The 23,108-nt window shown below is 22.9% G+C and overlaps 2 protein-coding genes across 2 annotated transcripts in view; one reads left to right on the top strand and one right to left on the bottom strand.

The window, feature by feature from the left end:
* Positions 1-14,882, bottom strand: part of LOC122507814 — a 52,300-nt gene extending 37,418 nt beyond the window's left edge. Inside the window, exons 1-3 of the mRNA XM_043620737.1 lie at positions 14,843-14,882; positions 11,584-12,037; positions 8,595-8,692 (exon numbers count right to left, since the gene is read on the bottom strand). Of these exons, the coding sequence (XP_043476672.1) occupies positions 8,595-8,692; positions 11,584-12,037; positions 14,843-14,882 (592 nt within the window). The remainder of the gene's footprint in view (positions 1-8,594; positions 8,693-11,583; positions 12,038-14,842) is intronic.
* A 461-nt stretch (positions 14,883-15,343) lies between these two features.
* On the top strand, positions 15,344-22,500 carry LOC122507813 (dnaJ homolog subfamily B member 13-like). The gene is made up of 6 exons (XM_043620736.1): positions 15,344-15,441; positions 18,813-19,034; positions 19,849-19,993; positions 20,391-20,568; positions 21,124-21,295; positions 22,199-22,500. The coding sequence occupies exons 1-6, from the start codon at positions 15,344-15,346 to the stop codon at positions 22,485-22,487; spliced, it is 1,104 nt and encodes a 367-aa protein (XP_043476671.1). The 3' UTR covers positions 22,488-22,500.
* Positions 22,501-23,108: the final 608 nt, after the last annotated feature.

The raw sequence follows: 23,108 nt of genomic DNA, 5'->3' as shown, positions 1-23,108 counted from the left end.
GTATTAATTTTTTTTGCTACTGTAACAGTTCAGGTTCGGATCATTAATTTCTTTCTTTTGCTGCTGTAATAGTTTAGGTTCGTAGTATTAATTCTTTTACTGCTGTAACAGTTCATGTTCGGAGCATTAATTTATTTCTTTTGCTGCTATAATAGTTTAGGTTCAGAGTACAAATTCTTTCGCTGCTGTAACAGTTCAGGTTCGGAGCGTTAATTTCTGTTTTTTACTGTAATAGTAGTTTGGGTTTGGAGTATTAATTTCTGCTTTTTGCCAAAATTGTCTAGGTTCGGAGTATTAATTTCTTTCTTTTGCTGTTGTAATACTTAAGGTTTGGAGTCTAGGTCTAGTCTAGGTTCGGAGTATTAATTTCCGCTTTTTGCTGTAATAGTTCATGTTCGGAGATTAGTTCTTCTTTTCACTGCAACAGTTCAGCTTGGGAGTATTAATTTCAGATGTAGTGACAGATTGTAATTATGCTAGTTTCGGATGATAATGAAATTCGAAGATGATGGTAATTCAAAATGATAGAAATAGCTTTAGTTGGTTGAAGTTCCAAATTGTTTCAGGATAGTTCCAACAGAAATTGATATCAATACGTTCAATAGCAGTAATTCAGAACAATGACACGAATGAATAAATAAAATCCATTCATTCTTCTAACAATGACATCTCTAACCGAATTTCCCCTCAAAATCTGATCCAAAAAATGGGAAAGTTTTTCAGTTTCTTCTCTGCTATTTTCAATGGTTGTAGTTTTCGTCTTCTATTTTTGATTCGAGTTTTCAGAGACTTTTTTCATCGCAGAGAAGACCTGCTGCCTCTCTATCTCACGTATCATTTGTCTGCTAGATCCTCCTTTTCCGGACAGTTTGCTTTCTCTGAGGGTGTTGAGTTGAGGAAGAAGAGCAGTATTGGCGAGGATGTCGATGCAGGTGCAGGGTGCACATGTCGTGGAGTATTTCCCGGCGTTGATGTAAAAGAGAGAGAGAGAGATGGGAGTAAGTGGTGTGTGAAAGAGAAAGAGAGAGAAAGGTGCGTGGCAGAACCGTGGAGTCGCGTCGCAATCAATACCTCTGGTCCCCGACCCCCGTCACTCACCCGGCAACCTCCGCGAGAATATTCCCTCTCCCACCTTCTCCACCCTCTGTTAAGCTCCCTTTCTCAACCATTCCCCTTTCCACCCTCTCTACGTCACACCCTGTCAACCGTCGCTATGTTCCTTCTACTGATCGGAGTCGCTTATGTTACCTTGTTACCAAGATATTGTTACAGACTCTCGCAGATTCCAGACGAGTGCATCCTTTTTGCATCTGGCTCTGCGAAATTCTCCTTCAATGATAGGCAATTTCGTCGATAGGAATAAAAAGAAATTTTCCACTTTTCAAGGTTCTTTCTTTCTTTCTCTTTTTTTTTATTGCAGCAAACGATATTACCTGACTGATTCAAACGGTAAATTGGGTTAGTGAGGTCACATGTGTGCATCGACACGGAAGAGAACTAATCACAGTGGTTATCCATATGTGATAATGGGAGAGAGCGTTTATTAATTATTTCAGTCAATGGAAAAGTAATTCATTCATTTACGGAGAAACACCTCCGCGAAATAACATATATGCAATATAATATAAATGGATTCAATCTAAAAGAGTAATTTACATTTCAAAAATGTCAGCACAAAATTAAAGTTGAAATTTTCAAATTAAAAATTCAAGTTCAGTAGAAAATTACACTAAGTTAAGTAATTATTTTTTAATTACAGTGCGACGTCGATTATCCGAATTACTTCGGGCAGACTCTGGTTCGGATGACCGAAATTTCGGATAATACAAATTGTAAATGGCTTAGGGTTGCCATAAAAATTTTATTTTGTTCTTCCACTGAATTTCCTCTGATTTCCAGGCAGAATTTTGATTTTTTTCCCTCAGCTTTATGAAAAAAAAACTCAGAGGGAGCTTAATTATAGAAAAAATAATTTTTAGAAGGGAAAATTCAATTTTAAAACTTTAAGGTTGTCTGTCTGTTTTAAAAATAAAATTATTTACTGTAGTTAACTTCTCTCGATTATTTTGAAAAATTTCAATAAAATTCATTTTAAATAAATTCAATTATTTTTAATGAAGTCTTAGAAAATTTGAAATTATTTCAAAAATGTTCGATTACTTGTTTATAAACATTCAATTATCTTTAAAGAATAGAATTGAAATATTTTAAAGGCCTAATTTTATTTATTTAAATTTATCTTTAAAAAAATAGAACTGTAATATTTTAAGTATTTAATTCTTCAGAATTTTAGATAAAATTTTTCGAAACGTCAATTTTAAGGTAAATTTTTTTTGTTATAACAATGAAATAATTAATAAAAAGTTTAATTGTAACGCTTTTGAAATTAAATGATTTTTTATATGCAATTTGAATACAATACTGCTACTTATTATATTTCTATAAACATGAATATATTGGATTTTGACCCTTTGTAAAATTCAATCATTTACCAATTATTATCAAATTAAAATTCTTTGATCATTTAATTTGTTTTAAAAATCTCCAATGAAATTCATTAATAAATTTAATTATTTTCACATCAATTACACAAAAATTTCAACCAATTTTATAATTCTTTAATAATTTTTTTTTTAAATTCAAGTATCTCTATAAAAAATTTAATTAAAGTATTTTAGAATTTTAAACAAAATTCTTTTAATACTTCAATATTTTTTTAAATAAATATTAAGCATTCATTTCTTCACAGCAGTTGAAATTTTCAAAAAATGTTATTCAAATAACCTTAGAAAAATCAATTACTTCCTAAAATTGTATATTTTTTTATTTATTTTTTTTTTTGTATAATTACAAATACTTTTCTAAGATAATTTTACTAAATAACATTAAGAAAGTTATTCTAATTTAATGATTTTAATTAAATTAAATTTTATTTACTGAAATAAACTTTTGAATCACAATGAATTTGAAAACAATACCTTGATTTTTATAAAGGTATTTTTTGAAAATTCATTGTGATTCAAAAGTTTTTAAGGTAAAAAAAGTTCAAGTACAATTCGAAATTTCAGATTTTTGTAACGACAGATTTAAAAGTTCATTTTTTGAATTAAAAATGAGGTTTCAATCCAAAACGAAAATTAAGTTTAGTAATTATTTAATTACAGTAGAACATCGATATTTTCCGAACTAATTCGGACAGAACCTGGTTCGCATAACCGAAAGTTCGGATAATAGAAATTACAAATATTTTCGTTTAAAATTATATGGATAAATGATTTTTTCAGTTTTTGCACATTAAAAATTTAATTTTGAGTTTAAGATGTCGAAAAAGTTTGGATAAAAAAAAAAGTTAGGATAAGAGAATATTTAGATAACAAAGATTCGGCTAATCAAGGTTTTACTGTAATTCAAATTCAAAAAGAACATTCAACATTCAATAACAACAACAAGAAACAACATTAAAAAAGAACATCAAAGAATAATTTCCAAAAATCAAAATTTTAAAGTACTTCATTTACCAATCAATAATGAATTAGACCGAAAATTGACCGAATCCAAGTATTTTCCGGGGAATAATGGAAAAGCCCGAAAAGAAAAAAAATTGAATCTCTGTGATGATGAACAGTTTGACAGGAAAGGCACGAGTGTCACGCATATATATACAACCATTCATTGAAATAATGACTGATTCATTGCAACCCCTTTGATCAGTTCTCACCCCTGTTGACAACACGGCAATTTTGCTCTTGATGAAAGCAAAGGGGTATCAAAAGAGGGTTGCTGAAAATCCTCAAGTCCATTAATTTCGGATCGACACGGTGATTTTTCCTATTGTTCAATACGTCAGAAACAATTAGATAACAAGGATCGTATATATGCGGCAAATATTTTTCCCTCGCGCGATTAAATTTCTTTTCCTGACAACCAAAAGGAGGAATAAAAATTTTTATTCTTGTTTCAGTATATGAATAAATTGATTCATTTTCATCCAAATTTTGTAATTTTAAACCTTAGTTTATAATTCTCTTTGAAAGGGACAGAAAATTTAGGGGATTTTTTTTTTTTTTTGCAGAACAGAAAAGTTTTGCATGAGAGGGGGATCGATAGCGTTTTCAGTATCGCGCGCAGAGTCGATGACTCGCATCAAGTTGAGAAGAGAGCGTCAAGCTTCGCGTAATTACACCAATCGATTCCCTTCATCGCCTTCGTGAGGCTGCAACAGAGACTAATCATGTGAAACTAATTTTGAACGGTGGGTCCTATAAATATTGATTTAATCATGGGTTTAACATGCGTCGCCAGACGAATCAACAGAGCAACGTTTCGAAAAGAATCGTTGCTGCTGTCTGCCGAGCTTTTACCTTGTACACGCCTTAGCCGTGCGGCTGCTGATATAGGGAGCCCCGTATTGATTTTGGTCTGCATTGGTGAAGCGGTTAAAAATGTTGAACGAAACGTGAGAGACATTGCCTTTGACAATTTCTATAGTCTCATGAATTCAAACAAATTCGCGTGTTTGAGCAAAAAATAAAAAAAAACAGAAAAAATTATCCATTTCATGGGTATATCACACAAGAGAGTGCGTTTTACTTTCACTCTCTATACTTGATGCGGTCTTTCTCTAACTTCCCTCTCGAGAGTGTTTTCACTTTTCTTCAAGAGAGAGAAAGAGAGAGACAGAGGGAGAGAGAGAGAGAGAGAGAGAGAGAGAGAGAGAGAGAGAGAGAGAAAATTGAGATACTTCAATCACAGTGATGAATCTACTTGAAACAAGTGCAATTTCGATCCGGTTTGAGTGAAATTTCACACCAATAAAAGTGGAACATTTCGCTTCAATTGATATGGACTTCTTAGTCTAGAGGAAAACTTCATTTCGCTGCTGAAGAGTGACAGGAGGAAAAATTATTACAATTTTCAAAACAAATTTCTTCGTTCACAGAAAATGTACCTCTAAAGGATTCCTTCTTTTTTATAAAAAAAAACGCATGCGGAGAAAAATCAAATCCGAAAAATTAATACCGACTATACTAAATATTTAGATTAATTCCTGTAGTTTGGGTCTGATTGCTAAACCACGGTTGCCACAAAAATTTAATTTCGTTTTTCTCTAATTTCCAGAAAAAATTTTAACTTTTTCCCTCAACAAAAAAGAATATTCTGATTCACTCTAAAAATGATTAGATGCTAAGAAAAATGTCCTAATACATTTATTTATAAATTTCTTTAAAAAAATTCGAAAAAAAATTATTAAAACTAAAATTAAAATTATTCGAAAACATCAACAACTTTTTTTTTAAATAAATATTTAATCATTATTATTTTTCTGTAGGAATTAAAATTCTTCAAAACATTCAAATTCAAACCAGTTTGAAATTCAACAACTTATATAAGAATATTATTACAAAACATGAAGAGGACGATTACTCCGAGTCGAAGACTCGGAGTAATCGTCCTCTTCATGTTTTGTAATTTAATTTAAATTATCATAAAATTTTTCAAAAAAAAAAGTGAATTATTTACAAAAATTCTAATAAAATCCTTCGCAAGAATTCAATTATTTTTACAAGTAATAAAATTTCTCAAAAAAATCCAATTATTTAAAAAAAAATATAATAAAATTCGTTGCAATAATTCAATTCTTTTTATAAATAATAATAAATCGATTATTCGGTAATGCATTTTTAAATAAATTTTTATTAGAAAATTCTAGAAGAATTCAATTATTTAAATTAAGAAATAAATAATTTATTGAATCATGGAATGTTTGTTAAAATTGAATTCTCAGTAAAGAATTTTTATAAACAAATTTTTAAATAATTGAATTCTTTTGACAAATTTTAATAAAATTTTTAAGAATAATTACATTTTTCGAGGAATTCGATTAAAGTTGTATTAATTGTATTTTTTTTAATTTTTGAACATAATTGAATTTCTGTGAAGAATTTTATTATTTATATAAATAATTAAATTATTGCAACGAATTTTATTCAAGTTTATAAAAATAATTGAATTTCGGTGAAGAATTTTATTACCTATTTATAAAAATAATTGAATTCTTGAAAATAACTTTTTGTTAAATTTTTTTAAATAATTGAATTCTAGTAACGAATTTTATAAAAATCTTTTTAAATAATTTATATTTTTCGAAAAATTATATGAAATTTTGTATTTTTAAATAATTGAATTTCTGTAAAAATTTTATTACTTATGAAAATAATTGAATTACTTCGAATAAATTTATTAAAAATTTTGTAAATAATTGAATTCCTTAAAAACTTTGCCAAAAATTTTATTAAAATTTTTAAAAATAATTGAATTTCAATGAAGAATTTTATTATTTATAAAGATATAATTGAAATTTTGACGAGAATTTTTTTTAAATTTTCGAACATTCAAATTCTGCGAAGAATTTTTATAACTTTTGAAAATAATTGAATTTCTGGAATCATTTGTAACTCCAAAATTCAATTATTTCTAAATATTTCCTCCTAAAGCTTTTAATATTTAATTATTATCTAAAATTTGAACTGAAATTATTAATTTTTAAACCAATTTTTATTAGAAAATTCTACGAGAATTCAATTATTTAAATACAAAAAAAAATAATTTATTCAATAACTGAATGTTTCTTAGAATTTAATTTTTACAAAGAATTTTATTAACAACTTTTGCAAATAATTAATTTCTGTTAAGGAATTTCATTTAAATTTGACTGAAATTTATCAAATTAAAGAATTTCGTATAACAATGTTTGAAAATAATTGAAAACTTTTTGAAGAATTTTATTCAAATTTTTTTAAATAATTGAATTCCTGGGAAGCATTTAAATAATAATTTATAAAAATAATTGAATGTTTACGTAGAATTGTATCAAACATGTTTTCAATAATTAAATTGTTTGATAAATTTTATGAAAATAGTAAATATTGAAAATCATTGAATTGCGAAAAAGTTTTGAAAATAATTGAAATTTTGCAAAGAATTTTATTTTAATTTTTGAAAATTATTGAATTCTAGGCGAAAAATTTTGCTTTTTATAAAGATAATTGAATTCTTGACGAGATATTCGTTCAAATTTCTAAAAACAATTGAATTTTTGTAAAGAATTTTGTTATTTATCAAGATAATTGCATTAAAACTTTTGAAAAAGTGAAATAATATTAAAAAATTCATTCTGGTCAGAAAAGAAATAGAAAAAAATTTTGAAGGTTTTTTATTAGAATTCGTGGTAGTTTCATAGTTTATGAGGCAAAGAAAAAAGAAAAAAGAATGAGTTGAACTTTACTAGGAGTGAAATTTAACTACGATGAAGCACATTTATCAAAATTTGAATGGGATCCTTTCGAAAGAAGATGTCATTATGGAAATACACTTTTTCAGAAAAAATATGGAGAGCAACTAATCATCAAAATCGTGAGAAAAGTCTTTCAAAGTTTTATCCTCAAAACTTTAAATTAGACGAAGTCCACTCCACTATGCAAAAAAGCAGAACTATTATTATAATTGGAATAGGAATTCACTCCCAAAAGGATGATATTAAAATCCAGATTGAAACTTTACCAGAAAGAAACAGATTTATCATAATTGGAATGGGAGTCCACTCCTAAGAAGATGTCACAAAAGGATAAGTTTACTTTTTCAGAAAAAATAGAGAGCAACTAATTATTTCTTGTCACGACAAGCATCTGAAATGATTTTGTTAGTGCAACAATCCCAAATTGTTGAGATTGGAAAACTTTCAAGTCCAAAATAAACCTAAAATTTAAACAAAGGTGCCAGAATAATTTTACTCAGTTCTTTAAGTCGTACATTTTCGGAATCAAAGCAGTGGAACCATAAAACCCTATAAGCGTTGAAATTTATTACTGGGAGTAGAATAGAAAAAGATTACTCCACACTATTCGCAAAGTTATATCCACACCAAAGAAGTACATTTCCTCTTATTGAAAACATATTACACTAAAAATATATTTGTAATACAAATAGGAAGCAGAGTAGTGTCTAATATTGTCTAGTAGTTTAAGCTTTGGACTGACTATCTGCTAAAAAGATAAAATAAGATAGAATCCTTTAGGATGTTGTTCAGCAACATCTTAGCAACAATTTCAATGATTTTCAGCTAATAAAAATTATTAGATTTAGAAAATAAAAATTTAAATGATCTTCTTCCCAAAATTTTGATTGTCTGTTATAGCGTACGGGTGGATCTCCTACTACTTAAAATTATAAATAAATTTTTCTATTCTTCGGGATATTGTTCAGCAACATCCCAGCAACAAATTAGGTGATTATCAGCTCATAAAATTATTAGAATTAAAAAAAATAAATAAATAAACTATTTTGTACGAAAGGAAAATTTTGTAGTCCCTTTATATGTTTAAATTAAAGAAATATATAAATTTTATTAACACACTAAAAAAAAAGTTTTACTTTCAGCCTATTTTTGAGGCTGAATTTAAGATGTAAACGGAGTCAGCCCCGTTAAACAAGGACAGACTTATGTGAAATACATGGGCTGAATTTAAGGTGTAAACGGAGTCAGACTTTTTTTTTACTGTGAATATTATTATCATGTTTGCAGAAAAAAAACTCACCGGGATATTTCCTCTTGTGTTCGGCATCAACTTCTCGAGCAAGAGCAAAATATTTCTCCTTAACATCTTGAGACATATTCTTCCAAAGAACTCCCAATCTATAATAAAATTGATAAAATTGTCATCAGTATAATATACATATATGTACATGAATTTAAAAGAATGTAACGAAAAATCATTTCTTAATTAATAGTTTTAAGTGGAAAAAAAATGTCAAAAAATTCTTTATTAGACTTATAAAACAAATAGAAGAAAAGTTCTCTGTGCCTTGTTCTAAAAAACAAAAGGGTGCCAGTGACACTAGCTTGCAGACCTTTTGTTTTTCAAAAGTCCAAAGGTTTCTTGTTTCTTGAAATCGTCATGATGTCAAAGAAAAATAAAGCTCTTCTAAATCAAAGAAAATCTCGTATACATACTTTATGCACAATATATATATTTATATATGAACGATTTAAAAAGCGACGGAATTCCTTTGTCATTTCATTAACCACTCGAAATTCCGGTTGTAAAAAATAAAGACTAAACATATATTCTCTTGCAGAAAGAATTTTTTATTTAGTTTGTTATTAAAGATAATATGTCTCCAAAATTTTTAACGCTCAAAATGATCGAAATCTATTCACTTATTTCCGGATTCAAATTATATTTTAATAATACTTTCTGTTTAAAAAGAATTATTTATAAAGTTTAAAATTGCCTAATTTACATTTTTGATTTTATTGCAGTCAATAATTTTTGAAAATATTTATATTAAAAGTATTTCGTTCATTTGATCGTTCACAATGTTTTTAAATTAAAAAAAAATACTTGACAGACTTTTTGATTAAATAAAGTTTCTCCCAGAATTTTTTTAAAAAAAGACTAAAAATACAAAAAGAAAAAGAGAAAAAATTGAAAAACGTTTCAAATTCTTTTAGCATAAAGAAAGAACAAATTTAAAAAATGAAAATACTTAACAAATATTTTTAATTAAACAAAATTTATTAATCAAAAGAAAAAAATCAAAGTTATTAAGAAGAAAAAGAAAATAAATTGAAAAATGTTTCAAATTTGTTTTGTATATAAATAATTAACAAAAATTAAAAATCCTTACAAACTTTTTGATTATAAATAAAATTTCTCTTGGAATTTTATTAAAAAGAAGTTTAACAATACAAAAAAATAGAGACAAACTTTTTAAATTCTTTTTGCATAAAAATTTAACAGAATTTAATAATAAAAAAACTTAATGAATTTTTTGATTCAATAAAATTTTTTCTACAAGATAAAAATACTTAAAAAATATTTTTGATTAAACAAAATTTTTCCTAGAATCTAATTAAAAAAATGTATAGAAGAAAAAAATAAAAATCAATCGAAAATAATATATAGGGAAAAAATTGGAATACGTTCCAAATTTTTTTAACTCATCAAAACAACAGAATTTTAAATTAAAAATACCTGAAAAATATTTCTAATTGAACAAAATTTTTCCTAAACTTAATTGCAAAAAAAGAAGACAAATAAAAAATCAATCAAAAGAAAAAAATCAAAATTAAAAAGAATCAGGGAAAAAATTCAGGGTGTCTACTATTTCGTTCAACAAAATTTCATGTTTATTTTTCTCATCAAATTTAAATTTATTTGATTTCGAAGATAAATAAATCTACAAATGGCTTCTAAAATTTTTATTATAGTTTCTATAAATAATTAAATTCTTTTGACGAGTTTCTTTAAATTTTTTAAAAATAATGTTTTTTTAATAATTTTAATTAAAAATTTGGAAAATAATTGAATTAAACAAACAATTTTTTGAATTCTTTTAAATAATCTCGTCTGTTCATAATTATAATTGAAAACTTGATTAATTCAATTTTATTAAAATGTATTGATACTAATTGAATTTCTGCAAAGAATTTTCCTATTTATAAAAGTAATTGAATCCTTCCAAAGAATGTTATTATATTTTATGAAAATAATTAAATGTTTGCGTAGAATTTTATTAAAATTTTTGAAAGTAATTGAATTTTGGAGAAGAATTTTTTTTACAGTTTCTAGAAATAATTGAATTCTTTCGACGAATTTTAATAAAAATTTTAAGAATAATAATTACATTTTTCGAGGAATTCGATTAAAATTGTATTAATTGTATTTCAATTATTTCAAAAATTTTCAATTATTTGTTTATAAAAATTCAATTATCTTGAAACAATAAAATTAAAAAATTTCAAAAAATCTAATTTTTCAGAATTTTCAAAAAAACTTTGCAAAAATTCAATTTTATTAATAAATTTTAAATGTGCAATTTTTTTTTTAAATTAACTTATAAAAATTTTAATAATTAATCTTCGTACTAAGAAACATGAATGTATTAGAATGTGACTCTTTATAAAATTCAATTATTTATCAATTATTAAATTAAAATACTTTGGAAATTTGATTTGTTAAAAAGTTTTTAATGAAATTCTTTAACAAATTAAATTATTTTCAGTTGAATTTCACAAAATTTTTATTAATTCGATAATTTTTTAAAAATTTATTTAAATTCTACATTTGAATGAGTGACTGATTTTTTACTATCAAATTAATTATTTTTTTATTCAAATTTAGAGAACAGTATAAATATTTATAAAAATTGAAATAAAAAGCGAATTTTTAACAACAAATTAAAATAATAAAACTGTTTTTAATTTGGTAAAAAAATTCCCGGTTTGGCATAAAATTTCTGGCTTATTCCCGGTTTTTCCCGGTCCAATTAAACTCCCGGCTATTACCAAAAAAAGTTCCAAATTTTTTTAAGTATAAAAAATTAACGGAATTTAAAAATAAAAATACAAACTTTTTGATAAAAATTAAAATTTCCCCTAAAAGATAAAAAATACCTAACAAAATTTTTTTTGATTAAATAAAATTTCTCCTGGAATTTTATTTCCAAAAAAATCCAACAAAAGAAAAAGAAAGGGAAAAAATTGAAAGTGAATATTAAAAAGAAAAAAAAATTGAAACTTGCCTAACGCTGATGTCCTTGTTAGATTCCTTAGGATTTTTAAGGGCAAGTTTTTTTCTCCACTCATTTGCAAAGAGCATAAAGGCATTTGCTGGCCTGGGAATTTTCTGTTTTCCCGGCGCATTGCTGCTGCATAACTCTGTCGTGTAGTTGCGGTCGATTGGTATCTCTTGGTGCACTTGCACTTGAACATAATTTGGCGAAACTTCCTTCGCAAATGGTCCCTTATTTGCCTTTGGTTCAATGCGTATTTGCTGTCGTTTTGTCGTCGTTTCCTTATCATTTTTCACATTCGAATTTCTCTCCCTCAAAATGCCAATTAAATGATCCGATTGAATCACATTTGTCGTTGGAGAATTTTTTTTCCTACACTTGACTCTCGCTTTCTTCACTGGTGTGGTATTCGATCCATCAGAATCGGTATTTTCCTCCGATGTTTCTGAATTCGCCTGCGAGACTGTTAATGGAAAAAAAAAAAAATTATTACAAAAAAATCACAATCATTTCAGAAAAAAATGTTTGAATTTCAAACTGAAAGTTCTGAACTAAATTTTGAATTTCGAAAAGAAATAAATTAATTTCGTTCAGAACTGGAAGTTCTGAACAAAATTAATTTATTTCTTTTTGAAATTCAAAATTTATTTTTTTAATAAAAGAACAAATTATAAATTTTGCTTTTGCTTTACTTTTTTATTATTATTTATCATCTATATTAATAATCGTTGTATTAAAAATAATTTAATTCTTGGCAAAATTTTTATTAAAATTCTTTAAAATAATTGAATTATTGTTTTTAAGAATTTATTTCAATATTTTTGAAAATAGTCGAGTTTTTTAAAATAATTTTTACTGAAAATTTTTAAAGTAATTGAATTTTATGAAGAATTCAATTATTTTCAATAAATGTAATGAAATTGTTTGCAAAAAATCAATTTATAAATAATAAAAAACTTCGTAAAAAATTCAATTATTTTTATATAAATAATAAAATTTTTATCAGAATTTCACTTATATTCAATTTCATTTTTAAATGATTTCTTCGAAAATAGCAATTATATCAATAAATAGTACATTTTCCCCAAGAATAACAATTATTTTAAATACAATTTTCATAAAATTCTTCTAAAAAATTTACTTATTTTTTAATTTTAAAATTTTACAAAAAATCAATTATTTGCAGAAATAATAAATTTTTTGTCAGGGATTCAATTATTTTTAAAAGTTTTAATAAAATTCTATTCAAGAATTTAATTACTTTCAGAAATAATTAAATTTTTGATTTACTGAAAATCATTGAATTCTTGTAAAGAATTTATAAAAAAATTTGAATTTAATTGAATATATTTTAAGAATTTTATCAACATTTTTTCAAATAATTGAATTCTTTCGAGAAAATGTAAATAAAATTGTTTTGAAAATAATTTAATTATTCTTGCCAAGATTTTTATTAAAAGTTCTTTAAAATAATGAAATTTTTTTATAATAATTTTTACTGAAAATTTTGAAAATAATTGAATTTTATAAAGGATTTTTTTCTAGTTATTAAAATAATCTTGTTTATTATTAATAAACAACTTTCCTATTAAATTATATTAAAATTATTCATAAAAAATTTAATTCCTTTAAACAATTTTATTAAAGATTTTGATAAATAATTAAATTTTTTTTAAGAATTTCCCTAAATTTCGTAATAAAAATATTGTAATTTTTAAAAATAATTTTAATTGAAAATTTTTAAAATAATTGAAATTTACAAAGAATTTTAAATTTTATTAAAAACTTTTGAGAACAAGTGAATTGTTTAGAAAAATTTTATCACAATTTTTAAAAATAATTGAACCTGTTAGAGAAATTTTATTAAAATTATCATGAATATAAATGAATTTTTTCCTAGAAATTTTATTAAAATTGTATTTAAAATAATTGAATTTCTCAAAAGAATTTTATTATTTGCAAAAATAATTCAATTCTGGCCAAGAATTTTATAATTTTTAAAAATAATTGAATTGTTTCGCAGAATTTTTTATCAGAATTATTCAAAATAATTGAATTTTTATTAAAACATTTAAAAATAATTGAATTTAAAGAATATTATTAAAAATAATTTATGAAAATAATTGAATTCCTTTTAAGGATTTTATTAATTATAAAAATATTTTAATTCTTGGGAAGAATTTTCTTATTCATAAAAATAATTGAATTGTTTCAAAGAATTTTTTAATTTATAAAAATAATTGAGTTGTTTCGAAGAATTTCTTAATTTATAAAAATAATTAAATTGCTTCGAAGAATTTTATTTGAATTTTTGAAAATAATTGATTTTTTTAAGGAATTTTATTAAAAATTTTGAATAATAATGATTTTTTAAAAAAAAATTTCATCAAAATTGTTTAAAATAATTGAATTTATATTAAAATTCTTGAAAATATAACATTTTTTAGTATACAAAATAAATATTTGTATTAGCAAAAATCTTTTTGAACTCTTTTTTTCAAATTTAATATTTATTTACTAATTTTTTTATATTAGCAAAAAATTTGGTTCCTTATTTTTCTATTTGAATTTTTTATAAAAATTTCTTCTTCACCAATAATTTCAACAACAAAAAATTTTAATCGAAAAATTTTGACCGTTTTACGCTCGAAAAATATTTTTTTTCTTTTGTGAACTTCACTGTCGTTAATAATTAAAATTAAAAATTTTAGATAAAGGACGAACCTATTATCGTTTTTCAAAAAAAACATTCGTTTTGAAAGCCTTTTTATTTTTGACAAACGGACTTTTTGTTGAAAAACAAAAGAGTGAATTTTCGAAAAATATTTGCCAAATAAAAAAATATGACGTTATATTATTATCAGATAATAATTCATAATCAATACAATAGAAATTAATTACAAACAACTATTGACTCAAAAATCCCTCTCAATTTTTGCATTCGTAATTTAATCAATCGTAAAATACTTAATTGTAACGTTTTAATTTTAATTCAAAGGAAATAATTTAATAGTGTCAGAAATAATAAATAATAATTTAACAATAAAACAAAAATAAGAATAAAATACAAATAATGTCAAAATAAAAAAAATGAATAATGACAATACAGATAAAATGGTAGAAAATGACAATCCCTAGCAAATAAAAGTAAAAAATGAAAATTATTCCATCTGAAAAGTAGAAATTGCGAATACGAATTATTGAAAATATTTTTTTTCGTTAAAAAAAAATTTACGAAATTAGAAAAAAGGCACAAATTATTTCTCACCTTTCGTGATGAAATTCTTAACAAGAGCAAAAGCCTCCATATTTCACAGAAGAAAAAAAAAACAAAATTTGATTCTTTATACGAGTCGAATAATCACTGATATCTAACAATCACAATGGACATTATTAAATTCCACAAAGAGAATTAATTTCTTCACGATGAAGACAACGTGGTTGTTGTTGAAGAAAACTAAAAATCTTAACAAATATTTTCGTTGTCAATAGTAACACTACTTTCACTACAAAAACTGCAATCCAACGATAACGATACGACTGTTGTGGTTCGACGAAAAAAAGAAGAAACAGTTGACGATCGCCAAATAATTGAAAAGCTTCATCATAGGCGTCGTCACTTCTCAAAATTTTGTCAATTTTTCACCTCTCTTTGTCATTCTTGCCAACTGTTCAAAAAATATTTTCTAAAATTTATTTCTTCTTTCTTTCTCGAGAAATATTTTTCCCAGATTTATAACAAGAAATAAAGTGACAAAAAAAGGAAGAAATGTATTGTGAAGATTCATACGAATGTCCAAAATGTATCGATTATTATGGTGTTTTAAATTTAAGAAGAGATTGCCAATTGGCAGATATCCAAAAAGCGTGAGTTTTTTTTTTTATTTATTTTTCCAGGAATTTGTAACATTTTTCTTTCATTATTGCCTTTTAAATTAAATTAACCAGTGCGGAAAATCGTAAAATATGTTACGATTACTGAAATTAAATTTATTATTATTATCAATTTTCGTTTTCTACTTTAATTATTATATTTTTAATTTGAAATTAAATTTAAAAACGAGAAATAAAAAATTGAAAAGAAGGAAAAAATTGAAAAAGGAAAATAAAAAATAAAAAAATGAAAAATTCCAAAGGGAAAAAATAAAAATAGGAAAAAAAGGAAAAATTCAAAAAGGAAAAAAATTATAAAAAGAAAAAATGTAAATAAAATTAAAAAAAACTAAAAAATAGATTTCAAATGAGAAAGAAGTTTTTATTTTATCTTCTAAAGGACAGAAAATTCTCGGCTCTCTAAATTATATTATAAATTTTATATATAATCTCGTAAACAAATCTATATAACAAGAAACGTTCGTGATCCATCGCAATTTAAGTATAAGACGTAAATAATTACTTAATTCGAAAAATTACAACGACACGCCTTTCATTTTCTACACCATAATTATGAAAATGACACGAATCAAGTAGACGAATTTAATTAAACTGGTGACCGATTTTTCAGGTGCCTTGAGAAATTAGTAACACGCCTAGAAAAACGATATTCTAATTTCAAACATAAAATACTCATTAAGTCGATAACACTTTCATTCATTTTTTTAAATATAAAACATACATTAATAATTCTCGGAAACATAAATGAATCAATTAGCAACTTCTAAAAAAAAATTAACTTATGACAGAGTATAGAAATAATTTGAAGAAAATAAGAGATTTTTATCTTAAGGTGTGATAATTACTGATGGTGTGATGATCATTATATAAATATATTTGATAATTATTTTCGATAATAGATTTAAGTAAACATTAAATCAATAAATTTAAATAAATAAAATAAATTTGACTCAATAAATTTAAATAATTAAATTTGCTATTATAAATTATGCAAAAAAAAAGGAAAGAATTATTTGAACCAAAAAAATCGATTACTTGATTGTAATCAAATAAATATTGAAATGAATAATAATTATTTAATTTTTATTAAATTTACATTTTTTAAAATTTTAAATTGAAAAAAAAAGAATTCAATTATTTTTATAAATAGTAAAATTATTTACAAGAACTCAATTATTCTCAAAACAATTTTAATTGAATTCCTCATCAGAATTCAAATATTTCCATAAAATTCAATTATTTCCTAAAATTTTAATAAATTCTTCGAAACAATTCCAATTATTTTTATAAATATTAAAATTTCTTTGCAGGAATATTAAAATATTTTTATTCCAATTTAAATAGAATTACACGAAAAAATGTAATTATTCTCAAAAATTTCCATAAAATTTAATTTCAACAAGAATTTAAAATTCTTCAAAAATAATTCAATTATTCTCAAAATATTTTTAAAAAAATTCTATATGAAAATTAAATTACTTTCAATGTAATTTTTAAATATATTTGTAAAAAAAATTTGAATAAATTCAATTATTTTCGAAACAACTTTAATTGAATTTCTCGAAAGAATTTAATTATTTTCAAATATTTCTATAAAATTCTTCAAAACAATTCAATTTTTCCTAAAATTTTAATAAAGTTTTCGATCAATTCATTTATTTTTATAAATAGTAAAATTCCTTGCAAAAATTCAATTCTTTTTCAAATATTTACATAAAATTAATTTATTTCCTAAAATTTTAATAAATTCTTCGGAACAATTCAATTATTTTTATAAATAATAAAATTATTTTCAACACAATTTTAATAAAATTATTCTTCATAAAATTCAATTGCTTTCAAAATTTTCAATTAAAATTATTAAAGAAACTCTATTTTACTTTTAAAAAATTCAAAAAAATTCTTCAAAAGAATTTAATTAGGATTTTTTAAAATTTTAATAAAATTCATCGCGCGAATTCAATTATTTTCATAAATAAAAAAATAGTTCAAAGGAATTTAATTATTCTCTTGAAATTTTTTGATAAGATTCTTTGCAGGAATTCAATGATTTTTAATACATTAATTTTAAAAATTGAAAATATTTAAAGAGAAAAATATTAAAAATTAAAATAAGTTAGGAAACAAAAAAGAAATCAACAACTAACATCAAACTGCGAACAGATTTACTGGAATACAACGATTATTAATATAGATTATTATTATTTAAAATAATTTAAAAATTCATAATAAATTATTATTTTTATTTATTATTAGTATAAAGAAATATAAATAAGAATAAAGAAAATAAGAATAAAAATTACAAAATTAAAAATTGGCAAACTTTTTGATTATACAAAATTTCTGCTAGAATTTTCCAAAATGTTCCAAATTCTAAATGAAAGAATCTATAACAACTATAACAACAATCTAACAAAAAAAAAAAAAAAAAGAAAAAGGAAAACAAACTGAAAGTAACAATTAATATAAATGAATTGATAAAAATAAATTAGAATAAATTTGTAAAAAAAATATATAAAATATGAAAATAAATACACAAGAGAATTATTATTTAATTAATTCAATTAAAAATTATTTGATACAAATAAATATTTATTTAATAATATGTAATAGACAAATAATCCATTGTTTAAACCAAATAAATTTTTTTCTCACTACATTAATTTGTTTATCGATCTGTTAATATTTATCATTTTAAAATAAAAAATTAATTAACTATATTTATTGCTCGTTTATATATTGAAATAAATAATCAAATTGTAAAATAATAAAACGACTACATTCCCACAAGTGGTTTTTATTATTTTATTTATTATATTTATTCATAATTATTAACGCACTGGAAAAAATGTATTTGGTTCAAATGACCGATTACTTGTCTATTATAAAATAAATATTTACTTGAAACAAATAATTTTTATTTGAAGCAAATAAATTTTATATCTTAAAACTATAATTTTGGTATTTGAACCAATAACTTATTAATTTCAGTATTTGAAGTAAATACCACTTAATTGGGATAAATAAAAATGTTTGTAAATAAATATTTATTACATTAAATATTTATTTATTTAAAAAAAATATGAATTGATATTAAATTTTCCAAATACTATTTATTTAGCATAAATAAAAAATTTTGTAAATAAATATTTATCCCATTAAATATTAATAACTAATTAAATTTTTCAAAAAAAAAATTAAAAAAAAAAAAATTTCCATTTTTAAAAATTTAATTATTTTAGTGTATGGAAATCTTGTTTGAAATGCCGGAGAAGATAATAATATAGATCAGGAAAGCAATTGGTTTTTGTCGTAAAATAAGTGGGTAAATTCCTCCTATTCAGGTTCAGACGTTTGGCCATTCAATATAATCCTGAGAGGCAAAAGGATAAAAGCGTCGAGGTTGTTTTCGGTTTGATTGCAGAAGCGTACGACGTCTTGTCGGATCCTCTCAGACGAGCAGTTTATGATCAGTATGGCGAGAAAGGTTTAAAGGGAGGTGTGCCAGGACCAGAAGGCTATATACAACCCTACACTTTTCATGGGGAACCCTTAAAGACATACAGGTTTTGTTTTTTCTAAATATAGTAACAAAATTTCCTTTTTTGTATTTTAATTAAATATAATTATTTATTATTATTTTATCTATTTTTATTATTATTTATTACTATTTTTTGAAATAATTCATAATTATTTACTATAATTAATTAATAATTAATAAACTGTTGTCAATTCTTTTGTTTTTTATTCCATTTTATTATTGTAATTAATATTGTTTGTTAATTTACTATTGCGTTTATTATAAATAATAAATTAATAAATTAAATTAATAAAAAAAAGGAATATTATAATCTTTAAATTTGAATAAATAAAAATGTTTACTAAGTAGAATCAGTAATTGACTTTTTGGTTTTGAATTAGTAAATTTTACTAATAAATTGGTAGAAATTACTATATATTAGTTAAATTTAGTAATTCAAAAGCAAAAAAGTAATTCACTAATAAATAGTAATTTATCTACTAATTTATTCGATGTCCCAATTCAAAAGCAAAAAGTCGGTCACTAATTCAAATTATTAAACATTTTTACTAATTTAAATTTAGAGAAGAGAGTAACTTTAAAAAATGAAAAAATAAGTTTCTTATTAATTTAAAAAATTCATAATCTATTGGATATAAAAAAAGTAAAATAAAAAAAATTTATATTATATACTGATTATAAAAGAAATGAAAATAAAAAAATTATATTCTATTGAATATAAAAGGAAAGAAAATAAAAAATCCATATTCTACTGAATATAAATAATTAATTTTCTATGGAATATGATTTTTTGTAATTTAAATAAAGAGAATTATTGATAACAATTTTTGCATTAAAAGGGAATTTTTCGGAACGACGAGTCCTTATGCAGATTTATTAGACATACCGAAGAAACCCGTAAAATCTTTGGAAAAACCTGAAGAATGTGAAATTAAGAGTAAAGAAGAACCTATAATAAAACCTCTATCACTGACTTTATCCGAGGTTGTGATTATTTATTTACAGTAAAACCTGTCGGAATGCAACTCGATTTTTTTTATTACAGTAAAAGATTTTTAAAAGAATTTTTTTCAAATGTATATTTTGAATATAAATAAATAAACAACTAATTTGATTTTATATTTTTATAATATTCTCGAAAATAATTCTAGATGAATGCAAAATTTTTTTTTAAAAGTTCCATTCCGACAGGTTCGACTGTATTAAATTTTTCCAAAATATAGTATTTCGTATAAGATTCAATTATTTATTGATATTTAATTTATTTCAATTATTTATTTCTAGTTTTTTTTGTGGAAAACATTTTTCTCCAGATAAATGTAAACAAATGTGGAAAAATGTTTACTTTCTCCTCTCTCGTATTAAATAAAAAAAATTGTAGATATTTTTCGGTGGTTTGAAGAAAATGAAAATACAAAGACATGTCTTGGTTGGCGAAGATAAAGCGACCACTGAGTTAAAGGAAAAAATTCTTACAATACACATCAAACCCGGATTACCATCTGGGACTAAAATTGCTTTTCCAGAACAGGGAGATCAAGGACCAACGAAAATTCCTGGTACAAAATTTTCTGTATCTTCCTTTTTTAATTTTCAAAAAAAATTATTATTTGTAAATTATTATTCATTGAAGAGATTCAATAAGTAAATTTTGAATTAAATTAATTTTTAAATGTAAAAATATATAAAAAATTTAAAAAAAAGAAAATTCTAACAAATAATTTTTATAAAGTTAGTTAAATGGTCTTGCTTCAAATACTGAAATTATTGGTTCAAATACAATTTATTTATTTGATGGAAGTAAATATTTGGTATTTTTATAGCCAAGTAGATATTTATTTAGACAAGTAATTGGTTATTAACTTTGATTAAAATAATTTTATTTCCATTGTTATAAATAGTAATTTTCATCTAATTATTAAATAATAATTTATTTATACATAAAATGAAAAAATAAAATAAATTTTTTCAAAGAAAATACAAAAAAAATATTTATAGACATTTTTTTCAAAGAAAATTGGAAGAAAATGTAAAAATAAAATGCTTTCAAAAAAAAAATTGAAAAGATATGTAATAATAGAAATGTTTATGAAACAAGTATTTATGTAATTTAGCTGACATAATTTTCATTACCGAGGATCGTCCACACGAAATATTTAAGAGAGATGGAAATAATCTTATTATGACTGTTAATGTTTTTTTGCGGGAGGCTCTGACTGGATTGACAGTCACAGTTCATACAATCGATGACCGAATTTTAAGGGTTCCAATTACATCAGTAATTACGTAAGTCGATCTTAATAATTTTCAAATTAAATATTCAATTAATTACAATTATTATTAGAATTGAATTACTTGTAAATTGTCTTCCAGTAAAATTACAATAAATATTATATTTTACAGTAAAACGAATGTAAATTATTTCCCAATTAAATTTACTATAAATTATTTTACAGTAAAAGTACTAAAAATTATTTCTCAGTAAAATTTACTATAAATTATTTTCCAGTAAAAGTACTGAAAATTATTTAACAGTAGAATTACTGTAAATTATTTTTAGTAAAATTGATGTAAATTATTTTACAGTGAAATTAATGTAAATTATTTTACAGTAAAATTAGTATTTAAATATTATTTTGCAGTTAAATTACTATAAATTATTTTACAGTAAAATTACTGTAAATTATTTTTCAGCAAAATTACTGTAAATTATTTTTTAGCAAAATTACTGTAAATTATTTTTTAGCAAAATTACTGTAAATTATTTTTTAGCAAAATTACTGTAAATTATTTTGCAGCAAAATTACTGCAAATATTATTTTACAGTAAAATTATTATTATTATTTTACTTTTATTATTTTTAATTATTATTTTACTGTAAATTTGTTTGCAGCAAAATTACAATAAAATATTTTACAGTAAAGTTACTAAAAATTATTTTGCAGTAAAATTACTGAAAATGATTTTGCAGTAAAATTACTGTAAATTGATTTACAGTAAAACTATCACTGTAAAAATTCAAAGAAATAAATTAATTAACAATTTAGTAATTTTAATTGATATTTAATTCAATATTTTAATTTTTTTTATAATAAATAAAAAATCTATAATAAATAAATAATTACTTTAGGCATTAATTAACATTGACATTTATCAAATTTAATTTATTTTTCAATTTCTTTGATTTAGGCCTAATTATCAAAAACAAATAACAGGCGAGGGTTTACCAATTGTCAACAATCCTAAAGAACGGGGAGATTTGTTGATTGATTTTAATATTAAATTTCCGGTGTATATGTCGGTTGAAAGTAAAAATTATATAAAAAAGGCTTTCGAGATTTCAAGTGATACTGATTCAACAGAGGACACCGAGTATATTCATCGATTTTTACTAGCTGATAAAATACGAAGAAATGTCGATGATGACGTTCCTTTACAAAGAAGCCCCGACAATGAACTAAATAAATTAGTTTGTTAATTACAAAAAAAAATTCTTAAATTTCGTTAAATTATCAAATTAAATTTGACAATTGTTATTAAATTTTTAAGCGATAGTTTTCAAACTTCCATTTAATTGAAAATATAGTTAATATAATTATTTATTATTTTCAATTAAATCTCCACTCAAATAAAACCTTCGTTTTTTAAAAAATCATTATTTATTGGAATTTTTCTCTTTTTTTCGTCTCCTTTTATTTTATTTATTGCAATTTTTTATTTTATTTCAATTTATTTTTATTTATTTTTATTTATTTTTATTTATTTCTATTTAGTTCTATTTTTCTTCATTTATCTATTAGTTAATTCAAATTTAATTCATGTTCAATAATTCTGTTTGAAGATGATTCCTACAAACTGCATTGTATGACTGGTTGCAGTCGACAACTCGAAATTTTTATTTCTTCAAAAATAAATATTTAACCATCAAAACGTAATAATTTGAAGATAAATAAAATTTCTTACAATCCTTATTTTCATTTTCAAGAATTTTTTAAACTCTAATTACCAGTTTCTTGATTTTCTAAAATTTTAATTAAAAATATTGTTTGATTTCAAATTATTTGAAAATTTCCCGCTTTCTTTTTTTAAATAAATACGC

Source organism: Leptopilina heterotoma, unplaced genomic scaffold, assembly GCF_015476425.1.
Source record: "Leptopilina heterotoma isolate Lh14 unplaced genomic scaffold, ASM1547642v1 Lhet_51, whole genome shotgun sequence".
In the NCBI taxonomy this organism is placed as follows: Eukaryota; Metazoa; Arthropoda; class Insecta; order Hymenoptera; family Figitidae; genus Leptopilina; species Leptopilina heterotoma.
Note: the sequence above shows the minus strand (reverse complement) of the source record. Positions and strands in the feature narration are given on the sequence as shown.